At 43.9% G+C, this 26,409-nt stretch overlaps 1 protein-coding gene across 1 annotated transcript in view; it reads right to left on the bottom strand.

Moving 5' to 3' along the window:
* BACE2 (beta-secretase 2) overlaps nt 1-26,409 on the bottom strand; it is a 51,221-nt gene that overhangs the window by 8,168 nt on the left and 16,644 nt on the right. The window contains exons 2-7 of the mRNA XM_069015781.1: nt 20,274-20,362; nt 10,739-10,955; nt 9,105-9,233; nt 7,754-7,888; nt 4,939-5,040; nt 863-1,012 (exon numbers count right to left, since the gene is read on the bottom strand). Coding sequence (XP_068871882.1) covers nt 863-1,012; nt 4,939-5,040; nt 7,754-7,888; nt 9,105-9,233; nt 10,739-10,955; nt 20,274-20,362 — 822 coding nt within the window. The remainder of the gene's footprint in view (nt 1-862; nt 1,013-4,938; nt 5,041-7,753; nt 7,889-9,104; nt 9,234-10,738; nt 10,956-20,273; nt 20,363-26,409) is intronic.

The raw sequence follows: 26,409 nt of genomic DNA, 5'->3' as shown, positions 1-26,409 counted from the left end.
TATTTAAAAAATTACTAGGATGGAGTTGATTCAGAGAGCATTCAGTGTCAGCTTCAAGGTTCTAGATCTTACAAATTCAAGTCACATTTCACCCCCTGTCTCCCTGAGGAAGATGAACGATTGCCAAGCTACATGATCAATACAGAAAAAGCTTATCATAAGGCTGTACTATATTTCAAGTTAAAATGTACTTAATAGGTTCATTCTTTCCTTTGCTCCTGCCTGTCCCTTGAGGTAAAATAATGTATTAGTAATGTTGGAGGATACCAGCCTGTAGTGCACCTTATACTGGGAGGAGAAGACAGAGAAGAAAAACAAAAGTGGCACATTATATTCTAAAAGTTGGGATGGAATATTAATAAAAGATAAACCAAGTGAGTTACAGAAACTGGTGAAGAGCTCACAAAGGGTCATTGCCAAGATTTTCATATTCAGAAGAAGTGCTCCAACTCAAAATGCCTGGAGAAACAAATCAATTTCCTTCCCAAAATGAGAAGATCAAAACGAGCAGAGACATTCTGTATTGACATCTGATGTGGCCAAAGCTCATGAAAACAAAACAAAAACTTGCCTCTTTTCCCGACAAATTGAAAAAAAAAAAAAAAATTCCCAACTAGATGGACTGCACTGAGAGGGAAATTGTGCTTTGTGCTTTTCCTTTTTGCTTTTAGGTTTGACAAGTTTGTTATTTTCCTAATTTAAAAATTGATTTTAAAAATTTGATTAAAAAAGGTTTCCCTGACATGCAATAAGCCAGTCCCCTATTACTGCTAAAAATAGCTCCTATTTTTTAAGAGCTTTACAATGTGCTTTACAATACTAAAAATAAATGCACAGATGAATAAACAAAGAAGGTTGAGACCTGTGGTAGGATAGAGATCCGAAACGACCTACTGGAGTTTTCATCCCTCAGGTAAATGGAGAGTTTGGGAAATAAGGACCAGGGTTTTTCAGTTCTATCCCAGCATGCAAGCTGTGAACCAGTCCAGAAACCGGAAGAGAATTCTTGTATCTGTAAAACAAACCAAGCAAACAAAATTACACTTACAGATTACAGACATTTTGATAGATTTTTGTAAATGATCACTGCCACTTGGATACTTCTTTCACTCCCATGGAGAAATTCAAGCATGAACACAAATCTCAGCTGCTTCTTTAAGGACCAAAGCAAAAACCCAAGCCCCAATACCCAAAGTGAGGTGTGTCATAACCCATCATGACTTGGGAGAAGGGGGAAGAGGCAAAAGCCAGTTTAGCTCTCCCTTCCCCCTCCGTTTGTGTCTCACTACTTCCACTGCTGCAGAGAACATGTGTGGTGCCACAGAGCCAAAGCATCACTGGGATTCCACTGCCTCCCTACCTCCTCTCTGACCAAACACCAACGTTTTGAAGCAGCATGTTACATTTTACAAAATACACAAACCAAAATACAAACCATGGGAATATATAACGAGGTCATCCCCGCTCCTCATGCACCTACAGCTTCTTACTCAGCTTCAGAGTTTTGAAGCCAAGGGCTAAGCCAAAAATCTCCTGGCTTCTAAGGGAACCAAGGTTTGCTGGAATGGAAAAGAACACATCCCTCTGTCTCTTTTGCTGCCCTGTCACTCCCTACCAGTATAACCTGACATGCTTTTGAAATAAAATTGATTAACAGCACTTATTATATCCGTGGAACTAACAAAACAAAAAGCAAACCCCTACAGAGCTTGTTTGGCTAAGACAAACATCTTGCTCAATGCTCCTGCTCCCTGAAGCTGACCTGCTGCCAGATCTGAGCAAAAACCTTCCTTGTTTCACTGCATTACTTTGGCTGCTGGTTCTTGTTCCCCCACAAAACAGCATTCAAGGGAGGAGCTTGATCTGAGGCTGCCCAGCCAAAGCCTCCCATCTGGGTGAAGAAAAAGATGGAATCCAGCCTCTGCACTGTCCTCATTTGTATTTATCTGTGATATTGATTATTCTGCAAGCATCAGCTCATTCATTAATATATGGCATTTTACTGCTGACAGGCACTCGCCACACACCTGCCTGTGAAGTGTTTGTTAGGGCTGCACAGAGACATTTTCCTATTTCCAAGTGCTCTGCTCTATTCTTGGGCCAACAAGCACAAGCTCATGTGAACAAGGAGATTTACCACCACAGACAGGCCTTTTACCCGTGTCCTAGGTTGAGGTGTATTCTATTACCATCCTCATGAGCAGTGGAAATCAGGTGGGGCAGTGTTTCCTTGCCTCCTCCCCCCAGATCATCTTGCTGTTAATGGCCCATCATTGTCCTGCTGCATGACTCAGAGATAACTCCCTCCGGACTATCTTCTGTTAACGAGCCTCATCAACACTTGGCCTCATGACTCATTACCCCATTGTGAGATGCTCCACCCAGGGGGAGGAACCAAGCATCCCATCATGGATATAATCTGGGACTCTGAGCACCAAAGACTGGCTCCACTGGATTTCCAGAGGACAGGAGCCCCACAGCCACCACTGGACTTTCTGAGGAAGAGCAGACCCCTTCTACTACAGGATCACCACTTCAGAGGACTGCAGCCACCATTCTACCAGACTGCTACCACCACCCTGCCTAACAGGGACTCAGGTTGTATCTTGACTCTGTCAGTGTTTTCTTTTACTTTCTTTTCCTTTTCTTTAATTTCCATTAAGTTGTTATTCTGACTTGGTGCCTCTCACTGGTTTGTTTTCAAACTAGCACAACCCGTAACTCTCAGCACAGGCTGAAGTGCATCCCTTGGCAAGGGGCAGAACACTCTTCCCTCACAGCTAAGTGCCAGGCCAGGCCTGCTGAGAAATACAGTTCTTCTCTCTTTCCATTTTGTCTTGAAAAGCAGATCTGAGAAAAATCACAAGATACCACCCAGACAGGTCAGGCCAAGCCTATGAAGTGCTCTGCTTTAAGTGCCTGCTTTAATTTCCCAGAAAGATTGCTTAATGCACTGCACTTCTTTCCCTTCCTTCTGCACGCTGCAGCAATGCACTGGGGAGATGTGAGTGCATGATACCCAAAAGGCTATTAAAACAAAGATTTTAGGATTATCTGAGCCTTCCTTTGTTCAACTTTTTAACTCAGCATTGTATTAATGCTGTCCTGACTTCAGCTTAGTGAGATGTAGTAGGTGCCCAGCTCATCTCTGCCCATCTGCCGAAATCACCACCCTGCAACACCAAACTACATCTTAACAGCTGCTCCCTAAAAGACTTCAGTCCACAGTAAGTGGGTTTAAAAAACCATCTGCACCACTAAAGAGCACAGAGCTCACAGCCTTGTTTTTTAACGGAGCTGAATACAGGGATGTGTCACACACAGTTAACCCAGCGTACCTGAGGGGGGAATAACTTCTGGCTGGGATGCTCATAACAAGCTATGAGGAGCAGGAACATGTTAACCTGGCTCACCTGTGGTCAGAAAAGTGTGTCTGACTACAGCAGATGATTTTTTTTTTTCAGTGGTACATCTCCTGCCAGAAGCACAGAGCTGCAGTACAATTGCTGAAAATACCCATTTTCCTGACATTGCTCCTACACAGCTGGAATCCCATCCTTGCACCCTGTAACTACTTTCTTATTTAGCCAGGCTATCTCCTTTGTTTAGAGCTGTCAGAGGAAATTTTGGGGTGTGTGGAGGGAAAGGGGTACAGCAGGAAGGTCCTTGAGATTAAAAAGAACTCTGAAAAAAAGCTACTTTATGCATTTTCTATAGGAACAGAAAAAAAACCATTAAGCAGAGTGAATGGTTCCCCTCTAACACCTTAGTGATCTGTCCACTATTTCCTTGTCAGGTGGAAGGCCCCAGTTCAAATGTCCTGACCAACATCAGAGAGGAGTGTGGACCACTGTGACCCACTTCCCAGGAAGATTCCTTATCCACAGGGTGACGTTACAGGAGCCCTTGGGGTGGCTTCTTTCAATTCCACCCCCATGGACTGAACTTGTTCCAGTCAACACTTAAGGGTTGTGCAATAGAGAAGAACTTGTACCTGGTACATTTATTTCAGATACTGGACATCTGCAGGCAGAGAAGAACACTTCATGCCACATCTCTGCTCTCAATCAAGTAGGGAAAAGGATCTCAATCTTGAATTGTCAGCACACAGGCAAATGCTCTGTCTTTGGGGCAGCTGCTTACTGTGTTTCCTGGGATTTGCATCAACAGCCACTGTCTGACTGTGAATCCATGACAAAAATACCAAGTTTGTTCACACTGAAATAGCTGGTATTTATTCTTCCTCTTTAACCTTCTTGGTGCTTTTCCTTGTATTGAACAAAAATTTATGAATAGTTTTTATTAACCAGAAAATGCTGCTTCAGCCACTCTACATACAGAGAGCTCCACCATCCCCATGCCCTACTTCTAAAGCCCACTCTATTTCCAAAGAAAGATGCTTTTGAACATAAATAATTCAATAATGAAGGTCAAAAGCAGCTTTATTGATATGAATAATCCTAATGAATGGCATTTATTCTAGACAGCAGTAAGAATTACGCTTGGAAAGGAACTGCTTGCAGCAGCAGGTTCTCCTACTTTACAAACACTCTGTTTTGAATGAAATGACTGATTTTTGCACTCTTAATACTTTGACTCGGAGCAACAGGGATTATGTCCTGTGTTTCTGAAATGCTTAGAATAAAATACTCCATCTCTGACCTATTTCTGATGCATTTCCATACACACACTTCCCGTCTGCACTTGCCCCCCCCCTTTTCCCTCCCCCCTTTTTTTTTTCACCTCTTCCTTTCCATCAAAGGCCATCAGTCATTCCTGCCTTATTAACAGGGCTAGACCAAGGAAGATTCTGCTCCCCTCAGGTGAAAAACCCACGACTTGCAAGGCAGGCAGCAGAGATGACACTCCTTTCAAAGACCCTGTGATCATTTCCCAGGAATTTCACATTTTTGAGCAGGTTTCATGGCGTTATCTTACCAGGGACGTGCGAGCTATTGCCTGCACCACAGCACTGAAGACTTTCTCTGGCAGTCGAAGGAGAGTGGTTCCACTGTCTACTATGGCTTTATCAGCATTGTACTGGGGAGGGGAGAAGAAAAAAGGAGAGAAGTTGCACGCTGTAGTTACTGTAATGCACATCCCACTGTCTCCTAACCAGAACAAAGCTGCTCCTTTTTGGCAGCTGCCTTCCCAGAACTGCATGTCACACTTGTCAGCAGCTCTCTCCAGCTGATAGCTTCAATTCCAATGAAATCTGAGAGCAAAAAAAGCAAGATACTATCAGCCCAGACGCAAGAGTGGGTTTATCTGCACCAGTCAGGAAATTACTGTGTCACCACTGCTGGTGCAAATGGTCACACTGCTGTAAAAAAGTGAAGTCTGGCCCCTCTCAGAGGGGGCAAAAGCACTTTATTATTCAGTAGAGAGGTGCTGAACATCCTGATGCAGCTTCCTGAATCAAGGTCTATGCTAGCATGGGTACAACTCTAGTTTAAACACAGCAGCCTCTTTTAATGGCAGGCATATCTAATGTAAGAATAGTCAGAAGAAAATTAGGCCTTATTACATGTCTGTACTGGCTCAAGAGTACAAACGCTACACCTTCATCCCTTGACTGCTGAAAACTGCTAAAACACAAACAAAAGCAAGAAACTTGAAATTTCAGTCTTGCTGCCTTAAAATCTGCACCACTCCCCCCAGCAAACAACACTCTTATTATTAAAACTTCAACCCTCAAATTAAGAGATTTCAGCAAACTTCAGATATGGTACATGAAATAGAAACTTTTTAAAGGGTAAATCCTTTTTCATGAACTCTTTAAAAACTATGATTAATTGTGGGGAGAAAAAAAAAGGCAAGCAGCAGTGGCAGCTATTTGCATTAACTACTTTTGCTGCCAGCTTAGGCAGCAGGATTAATATAACTGAACTGTGACATGTTTATGGCATAATCATAAGACACAGGATGATATACACCCTAAGCTACTTAGGAAGAGGTCAAACAGCAAGTGAATTTAAAATACACTGATTTAGATGTTATCAAGTCACATGGAGTCCCTTTAGTGCAGTGACGAAAATAAAACACACCAAAAAAGTAAGAAAAAGTAACTCTGAAGGTGATTTCTACATTTCTTTTTGAAAGAGCTGCTGTAGGGCTGCCATACAGAGCTGACAAAAAAGCGAACAGGAAACCATTTATTACACACTTGGAAATATTGTTAAAGAGCGGAGAGAAATCCCATGGCAGTTTGGAGTCTGTTTTAACAGAGTTGTACCACAAAATACACAATCACTGGCATCCTGGAATGCCACCCTTGGAGAAAAATAGTTAAAGAGGGTCGACCATTAATATAAAACTGTGCAAAAATCTGGGTGTAGCGGGATTGTTCACACTGGGGCTGAGCACCTGGTTTTGCCTTCTTGGCTCTCCTGGTTAATATTTACCAGTGCAAAGTGCACTTTTGGCAGCTCAGGACTTCTCCCAGCCCCGGCTGCCAGGCTCAGGGCCACTGCTGTGGTGCAGCTCTGGACAGATTCCCAGCATTGAAGCAAGGGAACAACTTTTCCCTGGCAAGGAAAGGAGCAGTCCCTGGTGAAGGCTGCAAAAAAATGTTCCATTTCCTAGAAAACAACAGAGAGGAGACAACAACATAGCTCCTCATCCTAGAGTGAATCATGCATCCTCTGCAAGCTCCTAACCAGCCAAAATTTAATTGTACTACTCCCATGTTACTGCTCTTCCTCTAAATTTCTGTGGGAAGGTCTCCTTTGATCCGGGAAGGTTTGATCCTTCTGCACCAGTGAAAGCAACCCCTGGCTCAGAAGAGAGCAACAATTACAGGAAACTTTCCTAACACACCACTGAATTTTTCAGTGAGTTGTTTTCTGGCAACAGCGTGTATTAAACCACTGAAGGGCTCCCCTTCAAAAACATGTTGACTGTTTTTTAAGGCAAGAAAGAAAAGCAAACATTTGTTTTAAAGGACCAGTGGTTTTGCTTTCCTAACAGCACAATAGAGGCATTTAAATAGACCTTGTTTTGCTTATTCAGTTGAAAGATGCTGCGACTAATTTTAAATAATTTATATGGGATTATGATTTCAATATTTTGCATGGAAATATAATATTTATGCACATGTAATATTGTAATCATGAATTTCACTTAATTTATATGAACTATAAAAACTTGAAACTTATCATGTCCCATTGATCTCCAAGTAAGAGCACGAGCGTAAAATGAAATTTGGATGCCTAAAGAAATCGGGGCATAAAAATTACAGAACCAAAATCAAAACATGAATAGCAACAAGCAATAGTAAGAAAGAGATAAAACACACACATACACATATATCCTCCACAAAAAAAATAAAAAAATGAAATGGCTTTGGAATAAAAATTGCAACAGCACGGTCTCATTAGACCGATCCAGATACAGCAGAACATTATTCCTAATAAAAACAGAAAGCTTATCCATCAGGAATAATAACTGCCAACCACAGGAGAGCAAAAGTTGATTGCAAAAATATAAAATCGAAAAGGAGGCATAGGATGAGAACTTGATGAAGCAACTCAGGATGACACCTGTGCACTGCCACCGTGAGCTGTGAGCTTAGACAGCTCTACAGGGGTCAATCCAAAATCACCCACTTCCTTTGTTAGACCAGAACTGCTTTAATTTAATTCTCAGGAGACTGCGATGCACATGTGCTTGCCAAGACAAAACTGATCAATCAGGGGTTTTTTCTCGGCCAAACTTGCATTTTATAGAGACAGGAACACAGAAGAGCCAATACCTCCCTGCAGTCCAGTTCGAGGTTCTGTCCCCCGACCTCCAGTTTGAGGATTTCAACCTGGTAATACCACTCCTCTTTGATGGGTGTGTACCAGATATCCCCCGTGTACAGACTTGGCTCAATTCCACCCAGGACCTAAGGGAGAGGAGAAAAGAAGTCACATACTTTAAAATCCCAAATGTTCACTTTTGGGGCAAGTACACGCAGAAAGGGGAATATTTAATTATGATACCCAGGGGCATCAAAATTTTAATTTAGCATCATTTGTAAGGATTTTACTGTCAAGTTCTCTGTCAATAGCAGAGCAGTATGAAACATCTAGACATTAAACAAACTGTCCTTCAAACAGAATTCCCATACTGGGCCAAATTAGCAGCATCTTCATCTACAACCTCACACTGATTCTGTTGTGAAAACTCCACTGTTGAAAATCAACACAGTGTCTTCAGTGGTTAAATCTAGGTAATGTATAAAAATGGGACAGAATATTGAACTTACATGTGAAAAATTTGCTTTATCAGATCAGAAAAGCTTTAACACTGTCCAAGAACATTTCATTTTTTCTTACACACAGAATGGAATCCCATCCTGTCACTGCTATCACTATTAGCTTCCATCAAAACCTAGGCTGAGGATGGCTGGGAGCATTTGTGGACTCTCAGACTCTGAACTGAACATAAGCAAATTCTCTCTTGGTCTTCAATTATATGAATAACATTTACAATATGCTAATTCTCTTCAAAACAAGTATTTGTGATCAGCTCCTGTGCTGAGATGCTTATTTCAGCATCATTTGGGAAAGTCATTCCATCTCCCAGTTCCAGATACATAATGGCCAATTCATGGTCCCACTACAGCTGATGGAAAGACTTTCCAGAGTAACAACAAGCAGGAGATCTGATCTACAGATTTCTCCCTTTAATATGTTGTCGACAGAAAAAGAAAAGCCCCTTGATTCCTCTCCCCCTTTTCACATCATGTACAAAAAAAAATTACTGGAGCATTTTGATGAGATTGAACAAATTTATCAGCTGAATAAGGGACTACTCAGTTTGAGAAATATAGCAGAATCTGCCCTGAGGAAACACCACAACATTCATGTTTTCCTTTGTTGAAAGATGAAAAGTTTACTCAAACTTGAGAGAGAAAAAAAAGAATCGGGAATGAAAATAAATAACACTCGAATTTTGCCTAAGGGTTTAATTTTCTTTAAAAAAAAATAAAAAAGCGTTATTTAAAATATGAAAATATATTTAAACACTAAATTTGGCAGAAGTAGGGGATAGTCAGAGAAAAGAGGGAGAGAGATGAACAAAGATACATCTTCCCTCTCCTATTGACAGATACCCACAAGACTACCTCCGTTGGTACCACTTCCAGAAACAGGGAGTCCAGCACCACACATCTGCAGGGAGAAAATGTTGGGGATCTTTGCCTGCCTCACGAGGGAATCAAAGAATGTCTCCACAGAACTCGAAGGCTTGAAGGTGTTGAAAAATAAAACAAACAAAAAAGAATTGCAGGGTTCATTAGAAAGTTTCTCTGCAGAAATCAGCAAATCATTCAAACAAGACCACTTTTCATGAATAAATTGAATTTCTGACAACCAGCTGATGAAAATTCTAGACATAAGTCATTAAAACCTCAGTATCTGTCATTTTTCTGTTTCTGTTGTTTTTAAAAACATTTTTACTCTTGACCACTGTCAGTGCTGCTGCCACCAAATCCCTAAAACACAAGAGTAATTTTCAATTGCAGTTTTTAAACCCAAACACCAGTTTCAGACAGAAACTCTCACTGATAATTTCTGTCTGGAAGAAGCTTTGTGTTATTAGAACAATCAAATGTAACTTGTCTTTCACACTTTTCCATAGTTAAAAAGCAGAATTTTAAAGTCAAGATTTTCAGTTTTTCAACACTACTGAATTCTAATGAACTTTGAATTCAGTGGCCCTTATTTCCTCTCTTTTCTTTTACAGAACTTCATGTCCAAGCACACTCTCTTCAGCTGGTTACTGGCCAACAGGCTCTTCCCTAGGCTGCAGGTCCTGTTTTCCCTTGCCATCACTGGAGTGCTGCAACTTCCCTGTAATTCACATTTCTGTGCACGAAGGTCTCATGATGGGCAGAGCCCCTGGCTCCCTCCGAGGGGCCAGGTGCTCTCACTACACAAACCCAGAGCAGCCTCAGAAGCCAACAACCCTCAAGTCCTTGGAAGAAGGGAAGAACAAATGCCCTGAGTACTCTGTTTTCCCAAGCCAGAGTTTGAGAAGAAGCTCTTCTCTTCCTGCTGACAGCCCATGAAGTCAGTAAATACAATGCTCACACAACTCTGGAGTAAAGCAGAGTTGTCAGGCAGAGTTGAATTGTTTGTTCTGTCTCGGTAGAACTCACTTTGAAAATTGTAACTATGTAGTATTCCAATCACATTTTCAGTTTGCCATTTAAGGTTATGCATTTTGGACTAAAAATTTCAGGTTTTAATTGAATCTTCTACCTGAATTTCCTACCTCCAGAAGAGCAGGATGTGCTTGGTTCTGTGTTCCTGAAAACACTTGTAGCTAATATTTGTTCTGAAATTATCCATTCACCTCAGCTTTTACTTGATGAATGGAGAATCTCCTAGAATGAAGTGCCAAGGGCTTTACCTTGGACCAGTCTTGAGAAATGTCATCAGAGCTCCAACACCTCCTTCCACACACATCCCAACACCACACTCTGATACTACAAGCTCTTTAAAAATGTATTCCTTCCAGAGAAGCTAAAATCAGCATTTTCAGCACCAGAAAAGCCAAAATCCTCACATGGGACTGTGGTACCATCACAACCCAATTTATTCTTTCTGGAACAAAGACAGAAGATCCGTAGGAAAGAGTGGCTGGAAGGGTGGAGTCTAATGCTGACAGATCATCTGCTGGCTTTATTTTAATAGATTTCTGTTTACTGTCCTTGTGGAAGACAATCAGTGGGGAAGGGATGGTTTACCTTGGCTAAGGCATCGTAGGCAAGACCAAGGATCCCGTGCCATTTAACCCCTGGCAGGAAGAAATTCTCTGACTCGAGGATAGTGGCAATGTTGATGGTGTAGCTGCCATAGAGTCCTTTGGGCATGGTAATGACATCTGTGCCCAGCACTCCAGTCCAGCTGCCTTGGCTGTACTTCACTGTGACTTCAATCCCTTCAGATCTGTATGTGCTTGACCTTTAAAAGGAAAGGATACACTCATGCACGAGCTGTTCATTTTCAATGCAAGGCAACAGAATATATTTGAGCTCAATTTTGCCCAGAGAGGGGAAAAAAATAAAGTGTGTAAAATATATATTCATACTGTTTGTAAAAGCAGTAAAAAACAGAAATTTAAAAAACCCAAAATTCAAGGCCCCATTTTTATGCAGAAGCCATCAATAACTCAAATCTTTACAATGTGTATTTTAAAAAAAATAAATAATCTAAGGTATTATGTCACCTAGTGCAGTGTCCCTGGCTCAGACTGGTCCATCACAATAGGAGCAACACTTTTAACTGGAGAAGGAATGCATTAGATGGCACTAGGAAATGAAAAGCTGCTGAATTCAAATCTAAAATTGAAATGCCAAGCTAACTAAATAGCTGTAGACTAATACCTCATTAATATTCTTAAAAGGTCCATTTTGGGTAAATTGGGATATTATTGTGAGTATCAACAGCAAGACAGAGGTTTCCTAAATCTGCAGGCTGGCTTATCTATGACCAAGTAATAGACTTGGATATTATTAACAAAAGATTCACTGACTTGGAGGAGGAAAGGAACTGATTTTTTCTAGACCAGGGAAGCAAAGGAAAAGAAGCAGTTAAGTATGGCAAGCATAGGAAGGAACAGAATCCTGTTTAAAAGGCTTAACAAAAACATTAGTAAAAGCTTCAACAGATTTCTCATTTTAAAGACCTGTAATGTGTAAGTATTGTAATCATATTCCACCCACATCTCTGCTGAAGAGCTACAAAATTTCTAGATCCCTTACAATTTATTTTGGAGCCACTCCTTGGCATACAGCTTCCCCTTTTGAACAGACAGATGACCAGACTCAGTTCATCTGAAGAGACTTTTCACAGCAATCCAGCTTTAATCTAACAGCCATGTGAAGTGGCTTCACAGCCCCTGTGCCTGAGCTCGCCAGCATGAATTTGGTGTGATTTTCATTATTATGAGGAACAACCTTCAGATGGCAACATGGACAAGCCCCGTAATTCAAACACTTTATCCTGAGGGACACTTTGGCCATATGGATCATGCAACTGACTCTTCCTAGCTGAGGGAGGGAGGGAGGAAGTAATAAGAGGCCAGGTTCTAACCCTAAGAAGTTCTGGATACTCCCAAGACCTAACCCTTCAAGGGTTAACATCCAAGGCAGCAGAAATACATGAGATAATATTAAAAAATGCAGGAGTTCCAGAGATATTACCTGTATCTGATAATTTCCACTGCTACTATGTAATTCTGCATTTGTATGACACTTACACAAAGGGACATCTCAGCTCAGGCAGGGTCTTCAGAACACCGCTGTGACACTGGCAGTACATTTTATAAATCAAAATAGAGTCTGAATAATTAGTGGCATAAGGGAAACTGGGGGGCAGGAAATGAAAGGGAGAATACAGGGTTCTTCATGTAGAAAAGTGTCAGGCTGGGCAGCAGAAGAGGAAACATCTGAAATCAGAGAGAAAATTGAGTGCTGGGAGAATAAAGCGAAGCAAATCTGCAAATACAAGCAGTGCATGACTAGAACAGCAGCAGCACATGGCTCTTCTTCCATAAGCAGGAAGAGCCTGATGGATCAAGCTGTGGACCAGGACACAGAAAGACTGGATTCATTTTCCAGCACAGCTGGTGACCTTTCTTGTGGAAAGGCACGGCAAGTCTCTTCCTCACCATTTGTGCCTCAGCTTCCCCACCTGTAGAAATGGATATGAAGACACTCATCTCATTTGTAAAGCTCACAAATGTCATATTGAAGAGAAGACTTTATTACTTCCTTCAAGGAGTAAAATTGCTAACGTGGGAAGGGATCCTGCATAAACCTTGTGGCAGTAAATTATATTCTGTTCTGCAAAACCACCTCCTGTCCCATCCTCTTGCCTGTAATCAGCCACTTTGAGTTTTTTCACCTTTCCACCTCGCTGATCTAAAGGAAAAAAACTTTAGAGGTCAAAACTAGAGACTTGTAATTCATGGGCAGAGTGTTTTAAAACAAACACACAGCACAGAAAAGAAAATTATAAACAAGCTGTTTTGGCTGTGATGAGAAAAGAAGAAATTCACATCTTCCAGCAGGACAAAGTGTATCTTAGCCAGAGGCAAAGAATAAGGTCTCCTAGATCATGGTGCTGTAGTGACCCTACTCCCTCCTCCCTCTCCTTCCCATTTCTATCTTCTCTCCAAAGCAGCCACCAGAAACCTGGTCCTCAAACCTCAAATGGATCTCAAGCCTCAGCTGAGCAAACCAGCAATGGGGTAATTTTCTCTTGCAGAGTTAATCCTCATTACCAGCACCCAGCACAGAACAAAACACAACCAAAATGTTATTTCTTATGTCACGAACCCTTTGCAGCAAGCTCAACACGGCAACAGCAAATCCACCACCTGCAGTAACACCAACCTCACCAAACAACTTTAAGACAAAGCAAACATGAAAATACAGCAGAAATTATTGATTTCTAACCAAGAAGTCCCATTTAATCTGCAGGGTTCCCACAACAAGTTTATAATTCACCCCAAACCACCAGCTGTACAGTGCACACAACCAACGCCACAGGATCACACTGCAAAAGCAGCAGGTTTTTTTGTTTGCTGGTATATAACTTATTGTATTATCTCAATTTATTGCCTATATTTCTCTTACCTCCCTATCTCTTGGAAAGATCAACACTTGAGCAGCTTGCTTTTGAACCTTCAGATGGTGAGGCAGTAGTACTCACACTGAAAAAACTGAATACTGTTCCTGAATAGTGAAAGCCCTGAGCATGTCATATTTACATATTGCTGCAGAGCCATTACTGATCACTTGGGTTCAAGTGTAAAAATCCCTTTATATGTCTGTTTAAGTAGCTCTTTTATCGTAAGTAGAGTACTCAACAAAACTACTTGTTATTTTGAACGGCGTGAGAAACAAACACTGTGATTTCTTTTCAGTTCAGGACAAATTTTGCAAAACCTTTTACATTGTGGTGACTGAGAGAGCGTGATTATCACAGCAAACTCAAAACTTTTCACAGCAAAGGTTTGTCAGAGCCACTCAAAAGCCAAGATGTGAAAGAGTTCATGGTAACAGCTTTACTCGCCTTGTACAGAAAGAGCCAGGCAATTGAACAGCAGGATTATATCACAGAGATTATATGATACACAACATCATTTAACAGGTTAGTTCTAGAATTGCTCCAGGAGGGCTCTTCCTGAAAAACACACTCTTCAGGTCCTTTGAAACAGAGATAATGCCTTTCCCATGCACCCCCCTCAATTTCAGTCAAAATAGAATCATGCATTCAATTTCTGATTTCGATCATCTGAATAAAATTAAACTAAGAGTGTGGCATCAGGAAATTAAGACCCATCACTCTCTCCAACACAACATGAATATTCTAATAAACACACATCTATAACTCATAACCCATTAATTTAATAAATTACTAATCTTTCTTTCCCCTTGTCTTCAACTTGCAGTTTAAGACGTCGGAAGCACTCCATGACAATATAGGGAAAAACTGCAGGAGTGATTACCAGATGAGAGGAAACCTCTTTATCTAATCTTGAAGTGTTCCACCTAGGAAGGAAGAAAAGTGCCCATAGGTCGCTTTTCTCATTTACACATGGGCAAAGGTTGCTCCTGGGTAATTTTACAGATCCAGCTGATGTGATATCAGTGCCCCTGTTTACCATCTCTGCAAAATCATGACAACCAAGTGTGCTGGTTTGGGCTGGGGATAGAGTTAATTTTCTTCACAGTAGCTAGCACAGGCTGTGTTTTGGGTTTGTGCTGAGAACAGTGTTGAAATATAGAGATGTTTTTGTTATTACTGAGCAGCTCTTGCACAGAGCTGAGGCTTTTTCTCCCTCTCACCCCATCCCACCCTTGCCAGGCTTGGTGTGCACAAGAATTTGGGAGGGGACACAGCCAGGACAGCTGACCCCAGCTGACCCCAGGGATATCCCACACCATGGTGTCATGCTCAGCATATAGAGCTGGGGAAAGAAGTGGAAAGGGAGGGATGTTTGGGGTTATGTTGTTTGTCTTCCCAAATCCCTACTACATGAGTTGGAGCCCTGCTTGATGGCTCAACACTTGCCTGCCATGGGAAGTGGTGAACCAATTCCTGGTTTTCCTCTGCTTGTGCACACATCTTGGGCTTTACCTGTTACACTGTCTTTATCTCAACCCAGGAGTTTTACCACTTCTGATTCTCCCTCTGACCCCACTGCTGAGGGAGGGAGTGAGCAAGTGGCTGTGTGGGGCAGAGCTGCCATTGGGGTTTAAACAACGACACCAGGGAAGGTGTTCCGACTGCCTGGAAAAGTCTGTCCTAGGGCCAGTCTTCAAAAGAGACAAGCAGCAGGACCCAAGGGACTGGAGCTGACTGGGCTTCACCTCAGTTCAGAAAAAGTCTCCAAGAACAACCTCCCAGAATTGTTTCCAAGCACCTGAAGGACAGTAGTGCAGTCACAGGCACTCAATGAGGAATTTCACAGGCACATCACACGTGACCAGTCTCACTGCCTTCTACAACAAGACTGGATGAACAGATGAGGAGAACAGTGGCTGTAGCACATCTTGGCTTCAGTCAGGCTTTGGACACCGCCTCTCATGGCATTCCCATGTGGAAGCTGAGGATGTGGGGCTGAACAAATGAGCCACTGTGTGGGCTGAAGATGGGCTGCACCCCTGGGTCCAAAGGGTGGTGATCATTGACTCATGACAAGCAGAGAGCCCCACTGGTTGTGAGTGGAGGAAAAACTGTCCACAGCCTGGAGGAAAGGAGGCTCAGGAGAGACTTCCTGACTCTTTACAACTCCATGGCAGGAGGGTGCAGGCAGCTGAGAGTCAGTCTCTTCTCCCAAGCAACAGCAACAGCAACAGGACAAGAGGACATAGCATCAAGCTGTGCAGGAGAGGTTCAGGCTTGACATCAGGAGGAATTTCTTCATGGGGAGGGTTGTTAAACACTGGAACAGGCTGTCCAGGGAGGTGGTGGACTCATCCTCCGTGGAGGTGTACAAGGAAGGCCTGCATGTGGCAGTCAGTGCTCTGGGCTGGGTGACAAGTGGGGATTTGTCACAGGTTGGACTCAATGACCTTGGAGGTCTTTTCCAACCTAAATGATTCTGTGACTCTGTGAATGTCTTCATCAAGAACCTACATGAAGGACAGGCTGCACACTCAGATTTGCACAGGTCCTACATCAAAGGGAGTAGTTGACATGCTGACTGCCAGAGCCATGAGTTGCATTTTTTGAGGTTCAGGTTGTACAACAGGAAGTATTTCCTCCACAGGAGACTGTGGCACGGCACTGGAACACGCTGCCTGGATAGAGCATGGATTCTCAGAGGTTTATAGGACTTGGCTGGACACAGCCATGGCTCACCTGCTCCGGTGACAGCCCTGCCTCATTTAGGATGTGTGCTAGGTGACCTACAGAGCTTTCTTGCAACCAGTGTTTTTGAAACATGATTTCACTGGGACCAGGATGCCTCCGAGACGGCATTTATTTAAATGTAGTTAAAATATTTAAAATGAAAGCAGCATGGTGTACCCAGGAGTCTGTTGATGTTTGTATTCTGAGCACACTGCAGGACTCCATCAATGCAACCCAAACCAGAAACTGTTGCTGCAATTGCTCTGGAGTGTAATGACTTGATTTGGAATTTTACAAAGCACTCTTAACTAACTAACTCTTCAGGGCGTAGACTCCAAGGTTTCATTATCAACCTTATATTAAAGTTCTCAAAACACAGTGTCCACTGAGAACACCGACCAGAGGCTGTAACCTTCACATGATTCCACAGTCTGTCCTTTTCCCCACACAAGCTCTGCTGTTGCTGTTTCTAATGGTTTATGTTTCTTCTGAAAGAGTCCTTGTCCTTCCAGTCTCAATAACATCAATTAAGAGACAAGGGAGAAAGAATGCTTGTGCTTTTAATTCCTTGCAATTAAATTTTCTCTAGCCACTGCCTATGGAAGGGGATAACTGGCTGGCAAGGAATACTCTGCAGTAGCACAGAAATAGTTATCAAGTGCAAATTCTGGATTTTCCAGACCCGTATCATATCAGTGTGATGTGAAATATCTCTGTTAACATCTAAATATATGACAGGAGGTGAGGCTACTCTAGTAAGCAGTATGGAAATAATGGATTTCCCTCCATTACCAGTGCATCTTACTGGAAAAAAGTGTAAAACCCCATGTTAAAACACATATGAGGTAGTGAGAAGGGTGATACTCTCCAGTTTCCCAGCCCTCTAAGTATTTTTATCCATATGCTTCAGCTAAAGATAGACACTGCATTTTGGAGAAGTTTACCTGAAATAATTGAAACTAGAAAAAGGCAGAAAGGGAGGAAGAAAAGAGGAAGAGTGATTCAGACAGACAAAGCTGTGCTTGGCTGTGATTAATGTCAGCTTATGTTAAACACAGCAAATTTAGTGCATAACAAACACCAGAACCACCAAGCTGTATTTTATAAATAACAAGATTCATCAGGGTCTGTCCAGATCACTGACTGATTGAGGCCTGAGGCCTCAACTAAACAACAAATTAGGTTTTGACTAAGTAATTTTGCTTCTGGATGAAATGTCAAGTAACTGATACAATTACTGGGTTTTAATTTTTGTTTTCAAACCAAGGCAAAGCATATTGAAACTTTTAATTCCTTGCAAGTCTATTCAGGTAAGAAATTGGCTGAAATTGGTGTGATTTTGCAAATGATTTTTAACCTTCTCTTTTCTCCAGCCCTAATTAGTGCTGCTGATGTTCAGCCAGAGCTCAGCTGCACTGCCATCAGTGGGGCTGTTCATGGTGTCAGGCAGGATTTTGCATCAGGCAAGGCCAAAATTCCCACCCAGGCAACCAACACCCACTCCCACGGGATGTCACAGGTGCCCCAGGAGCTGCCTTATCATCCTGTCTTGCATGGAGGAGCCAGAATCCAAAAGACCCGCTAATCTCCACCACGGGGTGTTGGGGTCCCTTCGCCCCTGCCATGGGGTCCTGGGAGAGGGGCCCTGAGGGCACAGACGCACGGGGTTTCCCTGCCCCTGGTCAGCCTCGTTCCCCATGGGTTGTTTTGTGTTCCCCTGCGCGGGCAAGGACCCTCGGGTCCCGTGATTGCCTCAGTTCCTCGGCCGATCCCAGCAATGCGGCTGGAGAAATAAACATCTCTGAAACATCTACCAAGAATCCGTCCATATCTATTTCTTTTCCACGGGCCTTGTTGTCTGATACACGTGTTGCAATATCCCCACTGTAACAAATGGTGGATAATGCGAGCAGAACAATCCCCAATCCCTAAGGACAGCGACTGATTTGTGAGTAAACTCTGGATTTCTCTTCTTGTTTTTGTTTTGCTGTTCCATCTCTAAACTACGGAGGAACCGTGGGAGGACTCTTGGCTCTCCGAGCTGCATATGGACATTTCTCTTAAACTTGAAAAGATTCTTGAACAACGATTTGTAAATTTTAGCTTAATTCAAGCTCTAAAGGAACTGAAACATTTCCTTTCATGGTTGTTTAAGAACTTTTTCTACATTTCTTGGGATTTGATTCTTACCAAAGACTTTTGGAAGACTGTTTGGATACAGTTAATTTCTGAGTCAAAATACATGCCGATGGAAGAATATTTTCATGAATATTATTTAATTACCGAGACTATTGAGCAATGTCAGCTGTGTCCTTGCGAAGTTAAAACTGCTTCAGGGACTGTGCGACCCAGGCCACGTGCACCGAGCGCTCTGCGAGCAGCAGCGAGGCGGTTCCCGTGCGCGGGCGGAGCCACGCGAGCCGCAGTGTCGGTGGCGGAGCGAGGCGCGGCAGGAGCGGCGCGGCCCGGCAGTGCCCGCCCGGCCCCGCGCAGCGCGTGGTGGAGCGAGCCCCGTGAGCGCCCGAACGAGAGGGACGGCGCGCGGGCGGCGGCTGGCGGCGGTGGAGCGGAGCCGTGCCCAGCCGAAACGCGCGCTGGAGCAGGGCACGGGGGGGTCATCGCTCAGGGGCCCGGCTGAGATGTGGGTGCAGCCCCAGGCAGCAGCAGCACAAATGAGGGCAGAGGCAGCGGCGCGCGGGGAGCTGAGCAGTGCGGCCCGGCCCGGCCCGCGCGGCCCCGAATGTAACCCCGGGAAGAGCGCGCAGGCACGAGCAGCCCCGACAGCCCCAGCAGCTCTGGCAGCTCCAACACGGAAGCGAGCAAAAATGAAAGAGAAAGCAAAAATGCAGCGAGACAGAAAACAGCAGCCACTTGGAAAAAGGAAAAAATCGCCGTAGCTAAGGTTTTAGGAATAGTAAAATGGTAGAATGTTAAACAAAATTATGGTTTTATAACAAGATGTTATAAAGAAGGAAGACATATTTGTTCACAGACCTGCTATTAATACATCCCAAGTTTAGGAGATGGAGAAGTAGTAGAGTTCAAAATTGTGCAAGGTAGAGAAGGGTTACAAGCAGCAGAGGTCACTGGGCCTGATGGTGTTTTTGTGAAAGGCAGTATATATGCTAAAAATCGTAGCCATGTTAGACAATATCCGCATTATAAACAGTCCCTACAGTCTCCCTTTCCTAATCCCACCTTTCCGTTTTAACCTATATCCTATTACCCCCAGTGTATTCCCAATCCGTTTTTTCACCCGTGGTTTCCCTCACAAAACCCTGCCTTTGCCAATTGTTTCCCCAAAAATCCCTTTCCAATGCCGAGTGGGGGATGAAGAGGGGGAGGGAAGAAATTAACTATTGTTGTTTAGAGTTCCAACAGGTACAAATGGAAGAAACCGTCTCCTGCCTCAGTTTCCCCACAAAGCATGCTCAGGGAGTCCTGTCTCCTTTCTGTCAGCCTTAAGATGTTCCAGAGAATCTGTTTGGACATTTAAAGACTCAGGAGGGTGGCTTGTATTGTTTTAAAACTGTTCTTGTCATGTTTATCCAGTTGTTTTCAATGTTAAGTTTTAAATCTCTTTTTGTTAAAAATAAACAGGTGAAATGTCGGGGTCCCTCCCCCGCCGAGGGGTCCTGGGAGAGGGGCCCTGGGGGGAGACATGGGGTTCCCTGCCCCTGGTCAGCCTCGTTCCCCATGGGTTGTTTTGTGTTCCCCTGTGTGGGCAAGGACCCTCGGGTCCCGTGACTGCCTCAGTTCCTCGGCAGAGCCCCGGCCATGGGCTGGAGAAATAAACATCTCTGAAACATCTATCAAGAATCTGTCCATATCTATTTCTTTTCCACGGGCCTTGTTGTCTGATACACGTGTTGCAGTATCCCCACTGTAACAACGGGGAGCAGAACAGGTACTTACAGCTCAGGATTGAAGTAGGACGTGACATCAGGATCAGGCACACCTGCTACAGCAAAATTACTGCTCCCAGTGTCAACCAGAATATTTAACTGCCAAAAGAGAAGAAAGGAGAGGTGATTTGCATATCCAATTAAACAAACGAACCAAAAAGATAAAAAAACAATCCTTGCAGTTTTTATCTAAACTCCCTTCAGTTTTAAAATCATGGTGAGCATTGCCCTGAGAAATAAATTTAGTGTCACTTTTGGGAAAGATATGCTGCTGCAGCCCCTCCAAAACAGCTGATCATGCTGAAATGCTTTAAAATAGTCCTGTTCCTGGAAGGGGGAAAACCTGCCAAGCCCACATTTGCACAGAAGATGAAATCTTGATCATCTCAAATTTCTTTTTGGCCCAACCCATGAGTCTTGGCAACCTGTCCAGGAGATAGACTGAATTATGGACTGCTTAAAGCACTGTTTGCCTTAGAGCTTATGAGATTCCAAGGTAGGGGCTGAGTGCAGGTATGGACAGAAATAAGCAGGAGCAGGAAGCTGCCTCGTGGTGTGGAAAACACGGGAGCGATGCCCAATTCATCCCAAACAGCAGCAACCTTCCACAGCCTTCACCACCTTTAAATATGAGGGTGGCAGATTTAACACCGTGATTGAAAGGTGGCCTAAGAGGGGGCCCCTTGTTTGGTTAATTGGGAGGGTGATTTAGGTTGAAAACTGCCTCACAAAACCACATGGACAAAACAAGACACCTCCTTTCCCCATCTGGCTCAGGTAACCAGGCTGGTCCATCACAGCTGCACAATGGCAAAGCTGAAGGAAAACACAGCCACATGCAGGATCACTTCTTTCAGTGAGACCTGGAAACTACACTAGGTACAGAGCCATTAAATGGTAAGTTCAAATCAGTCAGGGACTCTGCTGCTACCAAAAGAATGGTCACACTTCTCTGCTCTTGGCTGAATGCTTCCCGGGGCTCCCTGGCGCAGCCAGGGGGCTGTGATGCAAATCAGATCAGGTTCCTCATCTACAGGTACCAAAAAAAGCCAATAGCAATCTGCCCTATCAGGCAGCTACTCAAATGGAGATGGTAGGAGCAGATACCAGAAAAAGGCAACCATGCCTCCTTTGGTGACAACACGGTCTCAGATTGGCTTAAAACACCTGTCCCCAGAAAAATATTAAGGAATTAAGAATTTTCCTGTAGGAGGGAGTGAGACACGAAGATTTGGTTGCCCATGGCTTAAAGCCAGCTCAAACCAGCCCCTTTGGTTGTCCTCATCACTCCTTAAGATGTGATGTAGCTTGGGATCTAGAACCAGAAGGGGATGTGGGAAGGGCAAGAGAGAACAATCAGGGAAACAGGTTTGGTGTTGACAAGGGAAGTGGAGAAACAGGGCTGAGCTGAGAAATGAGTGTAAACACAAAGGAGAAAGCATTTGAAGAAGACATGCTGAATCCTTCTCTAACAAGACTGAGTGTAGACAAAAAGTGTGAGTCAGTGCTCAAAAACATCTTTGGTTTGCTCATGGAGGGGGAGGGAGGTGATAGTTACTCTTGTTTTACCCCCTTAAAGTTTTACCCCCTTAAGTATGGGAGTGAGGATCCCTGAAATTTAGACAAGAACACAAAACCAAGCAGTAGTTTCTGGGATTCTCTTCTCAACTGCACACACACTCTGTCATTGGTATTCCCAGCCCCAATCTTGCAGAAATTTAAGACTAAAAAGAAACAAACCTACAACCTTAGCCAAGCGCCTCGCTGCATCCCAGATTTTAGATTAAGCAAAGACAATACATTAAAATTTATTTTGCACCCACACGAGCGAGACAGAGACATCTAAAAACAAAAGGACATCCACAAGTTCACCTGGCTCCAGGAGCTGGGGCTTTAAAAGAAAATAAGAACCTCTGAGACACTGCAATAAAATCCAAAGTTTGCTACATACTTCATTTCAATGATACCAAAAACCAAACTACCTAACAAAGTACAAACTATTCATTTCCACCCCCTCTTCCCTGGCATTGAAACCATATGAAAAATAAATAACAAAGAGCAGCTACAATGTGTGCATCTATCAGGACCGACAAAATTTGCCTCAAAGGGGTGCTGCAGGGCTTAAATTAATTAGCCTTTCCGAGGTAGTCCGTGATGTTTGAGTAATGGGCACTATACATCAGCTACATAAATACATGTAGCCTCAGTGATATGCATGGCACCGTACACGGAGAACTTGGGGAAAAAAAAAAAAACGACCAACCAAAACCAACCAAAAATCACTAAATATGACACATACGAAAGATATTTTACCCCCGCACCTTAAATACAATGTTATCGTCAAAGAATTCACAAACCATCGGAGGAAAGAGCAAATTTACTACCCACAAGACGGAGCAAAATCAAGATTTCCAGAAGAAAATAGATATCCCCCACAAAGAAGGAGGGAAAGCACAAAGCCGGCTAACCATGCAAGCTGCAGCCCACTCGGACACAGCAGAGCTCACATGACAGATGCTATTGAGGCTGACATTCTCTATCCACATGTTTGTGCATAATGAGATGCAGGCGGCCAGGGCAGACACTGATTTATTGTAGTCCTCACAAAAGCGCCAGTGATTAGCAGCTCATTTTGGGGTGGGTATAACTTACTGAGTTCTCTTTCTCTCCTGGCTACCCTTCGGGTCTGAATTTTCTTTAGTGCCTTCACGTCTCATTAAGAGCCACTTTCACGTTGTGAAGGCTCCACTGGAGCCTACTTCATTCCACGGTGCCCGCCGGGCTCATGGTGCTGCTGGGGCAGCTTCAGGCAAGCTCTGGAGAGTCACAAGGTGGCCACTGAAGGAGCCATGGTCCAGGGCTGTCCATCCTGTCCTGTCGTGGAGAGCAGCCCTGCCGAGAAGGACTTGGGGGTGCTGGTGGCTGAGAGGTTGGAGATGTCCTAGGAAATGTCAACTTAAAGCCCAGAAACCACTGTGTCCTGGGCTGCATCCAAAGCAGTGTGGGCAGAGGTGAGGGGGGGTTGTGTCCCTGTGCTCAGGTGAGAGCCCACCTGCAGAGCTGCCCCAGCCCTGGGGCCCAGCACAGGGAGGACGTGGAGCTGCTGGAGAGAGGCCAGAGGAGGCTCCAGGATGAGCAGAGGGATGGAGCAGCTCTGCTGGGAGGAAAGGCTGCCAGAGCTGGGATTGTTCAGCCTGGAGAGGAGAAGCTTTGGGGTGAGCTCAGTGTGGCCTTGCAGGGCCTGAAGGAGCTGCAGGAAAGCTGGAGAGAGACAATTGCCAAGGGCTGGAGGGCCAGGAGCCAGGGAATGGCTTCACACTGACAGAGTGGGTTTACATTAGATATTACAAAAAACTTCTTCCCTGCAAGGGTGATGAGGCACTGGAACAAGTCACCCAGGGAAGCTGTGGCTGCCCCTGGATCCCTGGCAGTGTCCAAGGCCAGGTTGGACAGGGCTTGGAGGAGCCTGGGACAGTGGAAGGTGCCCTTGCCATGGCAGGAGGGTTGGAATTGGATGATCTCTAATTTCCCTTCCAACCCAAACCATTCTATGATTCTGTGATCTCCAGAGGACAGCCCTGCCCTCTCCTAAAACACGAAGCCACACTCTGTGCTCACTCCCCAGCTGCTGCACTTTGCTGCCTGGCTCACAAACAAAAACTGAATTCCATGGCACCTCAGCCTGATTCCCTGAGCAATCCACTTCGACAGCTGGAGGGTGGCCACACCTCTGTGCCTTCACCGTTCTCCCACAGGGACAGAGGACCCTGACACCGAGGCAGAGCCAGCAGTGGTGGCACGGTTGGTAAATCGGAGCTTTCACGGGCAGGCAGAGCAGCTTCCTTGGGTTTATCATGGCCATCCCGAGTGGAACACTTCCAGTCACCCAGAGATGCTTGTTTAGTGATCCCCCTGTTCTGCCACAGACTGTCAGATGAAACCAGGTTTTGCACAGGCCATCTTAAGAGAGACTTGGCTGGATGAGGCTTTGGAAGAAAACTGCACAAAGACTGCTGACTGATCATGTGCCCAGCATTAAAACCAATGAAAAACTACTTTCCTTTTTCTTTTGGAAGAACCAAAGCTTTGTCTGGGATTTTTTTTTTTTTTTTTGTGGTTTCCAAGTGCAATTTCAGATGTAGACAGCAGACACTGAGAGCAAATGCACTAAATTGTTTCTTCCCCGCAAAGGTCATCTTTACCACAGCTGTGGGGCATGAAACCTGCACCTAGTAAAGCACCTGGAGATTATTTTGCTGTCTGCATTTCCTATATGCAAATAGTGTTGTTATTATTAACAGGAGGTTCACAAAGATCCCTACTTTACAGAAAGCAAGACAGGAACATCCACCCATGCCATGACAAACTTACAGAGGGAATCTGGCACTATCTATATGCCATTAAGTTGTGGCTATAAAAACAAGCAAATCCAAACTTGTTTACTGAAAGTCACAAACACTGAAAGCAGAAGCCTCGGAGGTCATGCATTCTGCATTTTTTCTACTCTGAAAGGGTAGAGACAGTAAAAAAATCCCCAGTCCTAATGATTTCTTTCCACTAGAAGTCAAACACTTTGTCAATACTTCAAGGATCCCTTAAACTTCCCACTGCTTGATTTAGCACCAGCATCAAATAGCACTTACTGTATGCTATGCTGCTTCAATAATTTAACTTACCACTATGTTTTTAATATTTCTTAGCCTTCCATTGCTAAATATTGTTGTATTTTGCTATCAGAAAAAAAAAAAAAAAATTGCCTATTGATGTGTTATCTTTTTTTCATTCAGCAAAGCTTTGGCACTCTGTGCTTCAGGCACCTGCCCTGGAACAGCAGGTGATGTCAATATGACGACATCCACACTAGACTGGTTATTATTCATGCCTCATTTAACTGCCTGGCATAAAACAATTTGCAGTTATCCACCATGCATTCAGAAAGTGACTTCCTTCACATTTTCAAGGGAAAGTGAGAGCAGCAATCATTCATTTTTTGCTGCAGAGAGGTTGCTTGTATCCCTTAGCTGGGACAGAAGGTGCCTCTGTTCTCATACACGGCCCGCTCAGACTTTGTAGAAGTTTCTCTTCCCTCTTTTAGTTTGAGGCTGGAAGGTTTTGGTAACTTCCAGAAAAATATACAAAACAAATCCCACAGGCTGAAAGTGCAAAATGCACTTTTTTGAAGCAGCTGTCTGCATGATTTAGCATCCACAGCCTTTTCCAGGTGTGGAATCCTAGGGCTTGCCATGCAAACCTTCTGCTTTTGATGTGATTCCCCAGGTCACCCACACTGAGCTAGGGATACTCTTCATCCCCACTAAAAGACTGGTCCATAGAAAAAAACACTGTATTTTTTTTTTCCCAAGTTCACAGGTCTGAACAATCCCTTTAGGTCAAGCAGTAAAGTTCCACAACTGGACAGGCTGCAATTTCTACAACTGCTTGAAAGGAGGTTGTAGTGAGCTGGTGTCAGTCTTTTCTCCCAGGAAGCAAGTGACAGGATGAGGGGGAATGGCCTCAAGCTGCACCAGGGGAGGTTTAGACTGGATATTAGGGAAAAGTTTTACTCGGAAATTGTTGTAAAGCACTGGACCAGACTGACCAGGGAAGTGGTAGAGTCACCATGCCTGGAAGTGTTCAACAAACATGTGGATGTGGCACTTGAGAACATGGTTAATTGATGATCATGGAAGGTGGTGCAGGGTTGATGGCTGGACAGAAAGGTCTTTCCCAGCCTTAACTATTCCATGAGTCTGTAAAGAAACCAGATTGCAAAAATGTATTTGGCTCTTCATTCCTGCTTCAGCTGAAGCATAGGCAGTAGGAAGAAAAATAAAAAAAGGAATAGGATTTGCACAGAAAGGGCCATAAATGCAATAAACAGTCTCATTCAGCCTTACATTTACTCTGGGATTCAGACAAAACCTTAATGATAATTGATAATTTTCCTTCACAAGGCAGCAGAGCAAAGAATCTGGCTCTGTAAGAATTCATAGAATCATTGAATGGTTTGGGTTGGAAAGAACCACAAAGATCATCCAGTCCCACCCCCTGCCATGGGCAGGGACACCTTCCACTATCCCAGGTTGCTCCAAGCCCTGTTCAGCCTGGCCTTGGACACTTCCAGGGATCCAGGGGCAGCCACAGCT

Source organism: Aphelocoma coerulescens, chromosome 1 (genome assembly GCF_041296385.1).
Source record: "Aphelocoma coerulescens isolate FSJ_1873_10779 chromosome 1, UR_Acoe_1.0, whole genome shotgun sequence".
NCBI lineage: Eukaryota > Metazoa > Chordata > Aves > Passeriformes > Corvidae > Aphelocoma > Aphelocoma coerulescens.
The sequence above is the reverse complement of the archived record's forward strand: the minus strand, read 5'-3'. Positions and strand labels throughout refer to the sequence as shown.